At 68.2% G+C, this 9047-nt stretch overlaps 2 protein-coding genes across 2 annotated transcripts in view; one reads left to right on the top strand and one right to left on the bottom strand.

Annotated features, from left to right (window-relative positions):
* Positions 1-4181, top strand: part of CHLNCDRAFT_21770 (hypothetical protein) — a gene marked incomplete at both ends in the record, with an annotated part of 8401 nt that extends 4220 nt beyond the window's left edge. The window contains 13 exons of the mRNA XM_005849366.1: positions 40-98; positions 241-415; positions 616-686; positions 872-1025; positions 1230-1346; positions 1523-2160; positions 2380-2470; positions 2616-2741; positions 2969-3058; positions 3228-3293; positions 3474-3586; positions 3874-3996; positions 4119-4181. Of these exons, the coding sequence (XP_005849428.1) occupies positions 40-98; positions 241-415; positions 616-686; positions 872-1025; positions 1230-1346; positions 1523-2160; positions 2380-2470; positions 2616-2741; positions 2969-3058; positions 3228-3293; positions 3474-3586; positions 3874-3996; positions 4119-4181 (1886 nt within the window). The remainder of the gene's footprint in view (positions 1-39; positions 99-240; positions 416-615; positions 687-871; positions 1026-1229; positions 1347-1522; positions 2161-2379; positions 2471-2615; positions 2742-2968; positions 3059-3227; positions 3294-3473; positions 3587-3873; positions 3997-4118) is intronic.
* Positions 4182-6119: 1938 nt separating this feature from the next.
* CHLNCDRAFT_57453 (expressed protein) lies at positions 6120-7530 on the bottom strand. Its single transcript, XM_005849156.1, has 5 exons — positions 7454-7530; positions 6996-7225; positions 6758-6847; positions 6500-6586; positions 6120-6392 (listed from the first exon to the last, which is right to left on the bottom strand). The coding sequence occupies exons 1-5, from the start codon at positions 7510-7512 to the stop codon at positions 6256-6258; spliced, it is 603 nt and encodes a 200-aa protein (XP_005849218.1). The 5' UTR covers positions 7513-7530; the 3' UTR covers positions 6120-6255.
* Positions 7531-9047: the final 1517 nt, after the last annotated feature.

Genomic DNA, 9047 nt, shown 5'->3' with positions numbered 1-9047 from the left:
CCCACCCGCCCCGCCCCGCAGGAGTGCATGGCCATTGAGAACGAGCTGGAGGCCTGGCAGAAGGCGGGAGGCTTCTCGCAGCGGGACAACGCGCTGAGGTGCGGCGCCAGCCCCGCGCCCCCGCGCGCCGCCTCTGCCACCTGCTCTGGCCTGCTGCTCTGGCTGCCATCCAGCCCAGCCTATGTCCCAGTAAACGCACACCAGCAGTATGCACCGCCACCACACGCACATTAGACACAGGCAACACTCCAACAGCGCCCTGCCCCGCTCCCCTCCCCTCCCCACAGGCTCAAGGCCACGCTGCAGCGCCTGCGCCGCCTCACCGAGGCCTACAGTCAGCTCATGCTGGATGCCTACTCGGGGCGGGCGGCGGCCATGGGGCGGGCGCTGGGGCTAGAGGTGGAGCGATACATGGGTGGGTGGGGCGAGGGGTGGGCGGGTGTAGGGAGGGAGGTCTCTGAGAGTGCAGGGTGGCATGGCCTTTTCTGAAAGGCCTTTTCGACTGCCGCGCTCTTCCCGCCCCTTCGTGCACCTTCTCATTCCCCTGCCCCCTTACCACAATTTAGTGATTACTAACTGATCAATTGATCATGCGTGTACCCTGCGTGTGCGCAGTGTTCACCGAGGCCGAGATCCGCGCCTCCCTCGTCTTCCAGCTCTCCAAACTTTCCTCCCTGCTCATCAAGGTGGGCGGGGTGGGGCGGTGTGGCACCTGCGCGGCGCGCTGCCACACGCGGACCCCCATGCGACAGGCTGTGGCGCAGGCTTCTGGCACCAGCAGCGCCTGAGTTGCTGTGTGCCCGCCCGCCTGCTTGCTTTGAAAACTTTACCTACCCCTTATCCACCCCGCCCAACCCACCCAACCCGCCAGGCCACCAACATCTGCGCGGGCGGCTCCCCCTGGGATGTGGTGATGGCGGGCAGCGCAGAGGGCCTGCTGCTGCGCGTGCCGGCGCTGGAGCCCGGCTGCCTAGATGCGGCGCACGGCCAGGCAAGCAGGGCACAGCGCTGCACAACAGCAGGGGGTGGGTGGGGCTGGAGGGGGCAAGCTCCACCCCGGCCTCGTTGGCGAGTGGAGGCCAGGCTTGGGGGTTGCAGGCGCACGGCTGGGGGACTCACGCCGCCACCTGCCAAACTCCGCCTCGCCCTGACTTCTGCCCCGCCCCACCGATGACGCTACTCCCTCGACGCTACTCCCTCCCCCACACGCCGCACTGCCCCTTGGCAAGCGCAGGACGCCATCCTGCTGGTCCAGGGGGCCACAGGGGATGAGGAGGTGGCGGCGCTGGGGCCCAACCTGCGCGGCATCATCCTGCAGCACGACCTGCCCCACCTCTCCCACCTGGGTGCGCCCCCGCCCCTGCCACATGTAGCCCAGAAACAGTCGCTTGGGGGGTGCTGCTGCAGCCTTGACTGCCCCCCTGCGTCGCGCAGCGGCTCGGCTGTCCCTGCCTTTCCTGACGGCGCCCCCTGCCACACCCTGCACACCTGGCCTGCACACCTGGCCTGCGCGGCAATACAGGCGTGCGCACGCGGCAGGAGGGCGTGCCCTTTGTGACTTGTGAAGACAATGAGGCGGTGGCCTGGGCTGCCGATTCGCTCATGGGCCAACGCGTGCGGCTGGAGGCCAGCGCCGATGGCGTGTCCATTTCCGCCGCCGCCGCCGGCGGGGCCGCCGCCAACGGCAACGGCAGCAGCAGCAAGAACGGCAGCAGCAACGGCAGCGGCGCGGCGGCACGCAGGCCCGCGGCCAGCGCGGGCGCCGTGGAGCGGGTGCGCAGCGTGACGGTGGTGCCGCTGGAGGAGGCCACGGTGGCGACAGCTGGCGCCAAGGCAGCCTCCTGCGGCGAGCTGCTGCGCCTGGCGGCGGCATGCAGCACCGCCGCCGCCTCGGCCGCCACCGCCGCCAACGGCAGCAGCACCAGCACGGCGATCATGTCGGCTCCGGACGGCGTGGTGCTGCCTTTCGGCTGCATGGAGGCGGCCGCGGCGGCCGACGGCAAGCAGGAGCGGCTGGCGGGCCTGATTGGCCAGCTGGAGGGCGCCGTGGCGGGGCTGGCGCAGGCCGGCGGCGGCGGCAGCGCCAGCGGGCTGGCCGCGTTGGATGCCGTGTGCGGCGACATCCAAGGCCTGTTGGCGGGGCTGACCATTTCGCAGCAGGTGAGGCCCATGTGCCTGGCTAGCCGGTGGGCAGAAGCCGCTTTGAGGGTCGCTCTGAGGGCCGAGTGGCTGGCAGGGATGCCCGTGGGGTGATGCACGACTCGATACATGCCCTGCTGCCCCTGCTCCGTCACCCCTCCCATCTTCGTCCACACCATTCCCCCAACCCTCCATGCCGCCCTTGCCGCCCTCCCGCCCCCGCCCCTCCTCGCGCGGCAGGCCCTGCAGCGCGTGGCGGGCGCCTTCAAGCCGGGCGCCACCGTCATCGTGCGCAGCTCGGCCAACGTGGAGGACCTGGCGGGCATGTCGGGTGGGTTGGGGTGGCGCCGGGGTGTTTTTTGTTTTTTTTTGGTGTTGGGTGGGGCAGGCTCCAGCTGGCTCTCCGGCCCCTGCCCCGCTCGTTCCGCCTGCGCTTGTACCGCTCATGCTGCCCGTTTATACTGCCTTTACCGCAGGCGCCGGGCTGTATGACTCCATCCCCAACGTGGACAGCGGCAACCCCGGCGCGCTGCAGGCGGCGGTGGCGGGCGTGTGGGCTAGCCTGTTCAGCCGCCGCGCGGTGCTGAGCCGGCACGCGGCAGGTGGGGCTGGGGCAGGGTGGGGATGGGAGCTGGGGCGTGGGTGGCGGCGGGTGGCAGGGCGGGAGGCTGGCGGGACTCCGCCGCCGGCTGCTGCCTATGCTCTACCATGTTGCCCGCTGGGCCCCCCTCCTCAATTGTCGAGCTTCTGCTGCGCTGTCGCCTGCCAATTCCCCCTTCCCCCTGCCCTGAGCGCTGTCAGGCGACCACCTGCCCCCGCTGGCCTGCAGGCGTGCCCCAGGAGGCCTCCTGCATGGCTGTAGTGGTGCAGCGCCAGCTGGCGCCTGACCTCTGCTTCGTGCTGCACACCCGGCACCCAGGTGGGGCAACGTGCTAAGCCTTGCGGGGGCTGACAGGCATCTGTGTGCAGCAGATGGATTGGCGGGGCGTTGGCAGGGGCTGTGGCTTGTGGCTGGAATTTGGCTGGAATTCACCGCTTGGATCACGCCAAGGGAGATCTGATGGCTTGCCTGCCGCTGTGCCCTGCAGTGACGGGCGACGCCGATGTGCTGTCTGCTGAGCTGGCGCCCGGGCTGGGAGAGACGCTGGCGTCAGGTGGGGTGGCTGGCCAAGCTACACTGCTGGTGTGTGCCTTGTGGCTGGGGAATGCTGCGAGGCAGTGGGAGGCGGTGGTGGTGGACTCACCACCCCCACCCTCACCCACCACCACCACACACAGCACCTCGCACACGCCGCCAGCACCTGCCATCCATGCTCTTCTTCCCTTGCCCGCAGGCACCCGTGGCACGCCCTGGCGCATGGAGGCAGACAAGCGCACCTCCGCCGTCACCACCACCGCCTTTGCCAACTTCTCCAAGGCGCTGCTGCCGCCTGGCGGCCCCGCCGTGGTGGCTGCCTCCAACGCGGCCGTGTATGCGCCCACCAGCGCCGTGGCGGCCAACGGCGGCAACGCGGCGGTGGCAGAGGCGCCCGCGGCGGCGGCGGCGGCGGGGGTGCAGCTGCGGGTGGTGGACTGCAGCAGCCAGCCCATGTCAGGTGGGGAGGATGGGGTGGGGGCGTGGGGTGGGGCGGGTGAGGGACGGGGCTAGCGCCCCTGAGCACCGCTTCAGAGCCCACGGGTGGAGGCAGCAGGGAAGGCGAACTGGCAGCGGGGAACGCAAGTGGCAGCTGGGAGGTAACCGCTGCCCGCTGGCTCCTGCCTTGCCCCCCTGCAGTGTCGGAGGAGGTGCGCAAGGGGGTGGGCATGCGGCTGCTGGCGGTGGCTGCAGCCCTCGAGCACGAGTTTGGCGGGGCACAGGTGCGCGCTGCTGGAGGTTGCCCTGCCAGCAGGCAGCGACGACTGTGCTGGTGCTGCACCTCGTGGCCGCGCCGACGCGCACTCTTGCCCTCTCCTCCTGCCGCTGCCACCGGCTGCCGCAGGATGTGGAGGGCTGCTTCGTGGGCAACGACCTCTACGTGGTGCAGACTCGCCCCCAGCCCTGACGCGGCCAATGGCTTTGGCCGCAGCCGTGAGGCGGCTGTGCGGCACGCCTGAGGCTGCTCGCCCGCAGCCTGCCAAAACAACGGACGAAGCCTCTGGCTCATGCCCAATCTCAATTCTTTGCCGTCGCTGGCCAACGATCCCCAATACATATGAGTGCGAGGAGCGCGGCGGCTCATTTCGTCTTTTTCCATGTCTGAGATCCCTTTCGGCTATGAAAAGCCCCCTGCACCGAGCATGTGTAGCGTGTGTACTATTCCCCGTCCCACCGATGCATGCCCTTCCCTTGAGGTGTCCTGCCGGCTTCAGCTGTTTACATACGGTACAGATTAATGAATGAATGGACAACGCTTAGGGTCGGGCTGCTTGAATGGCAGCAAGTCACGCCCGCATGCGTGATGGAAGGCGCATGCAGAATGCCGACGGGAAAAAGGCAGGGCAGGGGTGCATGGGTGGCGCAGGAAAGGGGTGCGGGAGGCGCAGATGTATGGTGGAGCAGTGTGTGTGGTCATTGGGAGCAGTGTCGGCATGAATGAGTCAACAAATCTTGGCAGGTGAGGAGCATGGTGTGAGAGTGCACATAGCCGCCGGCCTGCGCAGCAGCAGAGGGGGCGCAAATGCGGGTGAGCAGCCAGTCGTGCACTGCCACAGTGCAGCCCCAGGCAGGCTGCTCATGGCCAGGCCAGCTCCCTCACCTGGTGATGGGGTGGGGAGCTCAGTCACGGCCGCTCTTGCGGCCAGACTTGCGGCTAGACTTGCCGCGGCCGCGGCCCCTCCCCCGGCCAGGGTTGTCGGTGCGGTTGAAGAGGGGCACCGTGCCGTTGAAGGGGCGGTGGTCGTCGGTGCCATTGTGGGTGTGGTTGCGGCGAGGTAAGGTGCCGTTGAACAGGCCGGTGTGGTTGAATGTGCCGTTCAGGGGCAGCGTGCCGTTCCAGCGGGGGTGGGGGAAGTCGTCGGTGCCGTTGCGGGTGTGGTTGGCGCGCGCGGGCTTCGGCCCGGGGGCGGGGGCGGTGGCGTTCCTGGGGCGGTCGTCATTCCTCCTGCCGCCCTTCCTGCATGCATCACAGGCGGGATGGGGTGGGTGAGTTGACAGTTCGGTTGGTAAGCATGGAGTCAGCTCCACCGCTGGCGCCATCCATCAGATGGCTTGTTGCGCAGGTCGAACTTTCGGTTTTGGCCACGCCACCCCCCGCAGCTCCTCCCTGACAGCCCAGCCAAACATTTCCAGGGCTTGCAGACGCTGGGAACAAGCTGGACAGAACAGGCACTTATTAGGGGACCTACTTGGCCGACGCCGACGCCAGCAGGCAGAGGAGGAGGAGGGCGAGGAGCTTCACGGTGGACATCCTGGAAGCAGCGAGGTACTCCGAGGGAGGAGGCGAGAAGAGATTGAATGGGGTGATCAACGCGCCATTTTATCCCTGGCTCGAGTCAGCTGCCGTCGCACTTGCTCCGCGTAAGCCACTTAGCTCCGACCCCCCAGGCAATCTGCCGTCTGTGGTGAAATGGACCCCAAGAGAGCAGAGAGGAGCTCCGGCACGTCGGGGTCAACGGGGGAGGCTCTCGGGAGGTCCGGCCTGCAGCAGCGCTAGCGGCGCCGCCAGCTGGCACGGCACCGCCCCGTCCTGCACTCCCTGTCAGCGCCAAGGGGTGCTGCTGCCGCTGGTGGAACAAGCTTTCTTGAAAAGCAGGAGCAGCATTTTGTGGGAAGTCAGATGCTCCCTCCCTCGACAGCATGCTTGAAAGGCGACCAAACGGTGTGACACCGCTGGCTCCGCAGCCAGACATGCCCGACCTTCACTGCCCAGCCCAGGGGCAGTGCACAACAATGCTTCATAAGCATTACACTAAACAAGTGATAACCATGAGGTGAGCATAATGTGCATGCAATGGTGGCAGTGGGTAGGAATCGTGAAGAATCGAGGGAGCGGGAGGGCGACCCGCCGGCAGTGGAAGGGGACAGATGGGCAAAATGGGGCATCATGCGGGGATGAATAATGGAATCAGTGAATAAGAGAATGGAAGAATGGGGGAAGCATTCTCAGCTTGTACATACATGCAGGACCGCAGCTAGGCTCAGGCAGCCCCGCTGCGGCGGCCACCAGGGCGGGGCGGCGGCGCGCCGTCGCTCTCCTTGCCGGCGTCGCCGGCGCCCTCGCTGTCGGTGTTGTTGTCATCAGCCGGGTCCTGGCCCTCGTCATCTTTGCCGCGGCCTGCAGCGGCAGGACTGGAAGGAGTCAGCGCCACACACAAGCACTTGCCACCGGGGGTGCAGGCTGCCCGCATCCACACCCAGCACCGCCCCTGGGCCGACACCCACCTGAGCCGCCTTCCTCGCCGTTGTTGCCATTGCCAGCGCCCTCGCCCCTGCCGGAGGAGCCGTGGCCCTCGTCATCGTTGCCGCGGCCTGCAGCAGGCGGGAGGCAGACAGGCAGCTGGGTGGAGCTGGTTCACTTGCAGCACAAGCAACGGCCGGTGCCAGTACCGCTGTGCAGCGAACACTGTGGTGCACCCGGCAGCCCCCCGGTGCACATGCTGCCGCCTCTTGCACAGCCCGCCCGCTATTGGGGCCGCCCACCTGACTCAGAGGCGCCGCCTTCGCGGTCGCCGCCAGGGCCGCCTTCGCGGTCGCTGCCAGGGCCGCCGTGGCGATCGTCGCCGCCGGGGCCTGCAGCGGCAAGGGAGGCAGGCGAAGCAGTGTCAGTTGCGTTACTCAATTCTGTGCGCAGTGAGCTGCGGGGCCGGCCAGCTAACTGCACGCCTGGTGCGGCGCCTGCTCCAGTCCCCTCACCCCGCAACCCAGCATGCAAACTCACGGGAGCCACAGGGGGGCAGGGCACCGAGGGGGGCGCCAACAGGCGGCAGGCCGTCACGGGGAGGGAAGGGGAATGGGCCCTCGTCAGGGGGGAAGGCGCCCTCGCTGGGAGGGAAGGCGCCGTCACAGGGTGGGAAGTCGTCGCCTCCGCGGTGGCCGCCGCCATGGTGGTGGCTGGGGGCAGGGGCGGGGGCGACGTCAGTGGAGTTGGCCTTCTTCTTGTTGCTCGCCCTGCAGGGGTGCGGCAGCGTGGGGAGGGAGGGGATGGAGGGGAATGTGCTCAGGACAAGGGAGGCATGATGAGGCCGGTTGGCCGCCATTGAGAGGAGGCGGTGAAGCCGCACTGCTGTTCGCGGCTGTCACTGGGGCGGGCATGGCGCTCGCAGGCAGAGACACTGGCAGGAAGCGAGGCATTGTGGGTGCGCACGCCCCACTGATGATCGACATGATGAAACGTACCCAGAGACAGCTGACGCCAGGGCAAGGCCCAGCATTACGGCGGCGACGAACTTGACCATCTTTCGGGACGACCGCGAACAGCAGAGCAAAAGAGGTGAGGTCTTGGCCCTGCCCGGGCTCAAGTAGCCCCTCCCTCACGCGTTTTCAGATTTACCCGCAGGCAGCCGAGATGGCAGTCGCGATGGCAGCCGTGATCTCAGGTACGCAGTGCACGGGGAGGGTTGCGCTGGCAACGTGGCTGTTGGACACCTGGCGCAGCCCCGGCGACGGGACGGGGGTCCCAGAAGCTGGGTGCAGTAGCTGAACGGGACGTGATCAGAAAGGTGGCCGGAGCCCATGGCCGCCGTAAAAGACTCTCAGTCAGCATGGGGCATGCCCGCAGATGGCCCCCCTGAGCGCAGGGTGGCGGCGCCCATGCATTTGCCATGCCCCGTCGGCGCCACCGCCAGCCCAGCGTGCCGTGCGGCACTCCGCAGCAGCTGAACCTCGCAGGCTAGGCCAGCACTGCGCCTCCCGTCCACTGCGTGTATTCCCACTATCCAAAAATCCTTACACACCGCAGCATACCGGTCGCCCAACATTGCACCAGCAGCAGGGGAGGCCCAGGGCGGCTCAGCTTCAGCCCGCAGGCGCTCCTTCACGCCAAGCATCAGCCTGCGGGCTCAGCCTGCTGGCCTGTGCGTGCTCCGGTCTGGCCCCTGCTAAGTCGCCTGATGCGAAACACTGCGATGCGCTGCTCTGGAAACAGGTCGGCGGGCGGGAACTGCGGCGGCGGCGAGCTGGGCGGCGGCGGCGCTCCAGGCTCCCACACCTGCAGGCGGGCAGAGAGGGCTAGCGGGGTGTGAGGGCGACGGCTCAAGGGGCAGGAAGAGCGCCCAACTACTAGTGGCGGTACCCTCCCACATCCCTCCCTGCACTTGCTGGCGGGGCGTCTGCCGCCTGCCGACAAGCGCAGCGCAGCAGCTGGTGCCACGTCAGCGGCAGCCCGCCCACCTCCCACGCCTCCAGCCCGCAGGCGGCCAGCTGCTCGAAGAACTCGGCATCCAGCAGGTCGTAGCGGTGCTTGGTGTGGCAGTACAGCACGCAGGTTGTGCTGCCCGCCAGCGCCGCCAGCACGCGCGGCAGGCAGCGCGAGCCGACCTCGTTGTAAATCAGGTCTGAGCCCACAATGAAGTCCCAGCCCACGGCGGCCAGGTCCTGGGGCGCGGCTGCGGGATGCTGGCCTGGGCCCGCCCCCGCACCTACTGCGGCCTGCGCTGCTGCCGCTGCGGCCTCGTGGAGCGGAAGCTCGCCGGTGCTACCGCCGTCGCTGTGGTCTCGTGCGGCCCGGCACGAGCCAGTCCCTGCTGCACCCTGCACGCCGGGTGGCTGCTGGCTGCTGCTATGCAGCCCATTGCTGCCGGCCACATCCGCCGTGCCGGCGCTGCCGCCTTCCGTTGGCGCGTACTGCAGCCAGTCGCAGGGCTGTACCCGCACGTGGTCCAGGGGCAGGCCGCGAGCCCTGTTGGTGTCTACATTGCGCTGCAGGTGGGGCAGGCCGTCCAGCTGCTCGGTGAGGCACACCAGGGCTGCCTGGCCCATGTTGCGTGCCAGC

Source organism: Chlorella variabilis (assembly GCF_000147415.1).
Source record: "Chlorella variabilis unplaced genomic scaffold CHLNCscaffold_6, whole genome shotgun sequence".
Classification (NCBI taxonomy): domain Eukaryota; kingdom Viridiplantae; phylum Chlorophyta; class Trebouxiophyceae; order Chlorellales; family Chlorellaceae; genus Chlorella; species Chlorella variabilis.
Note: the sequence above shows the minus strand (reverse complement) of the source record. Positions and strands in the feature narration are given on the sequence as shown.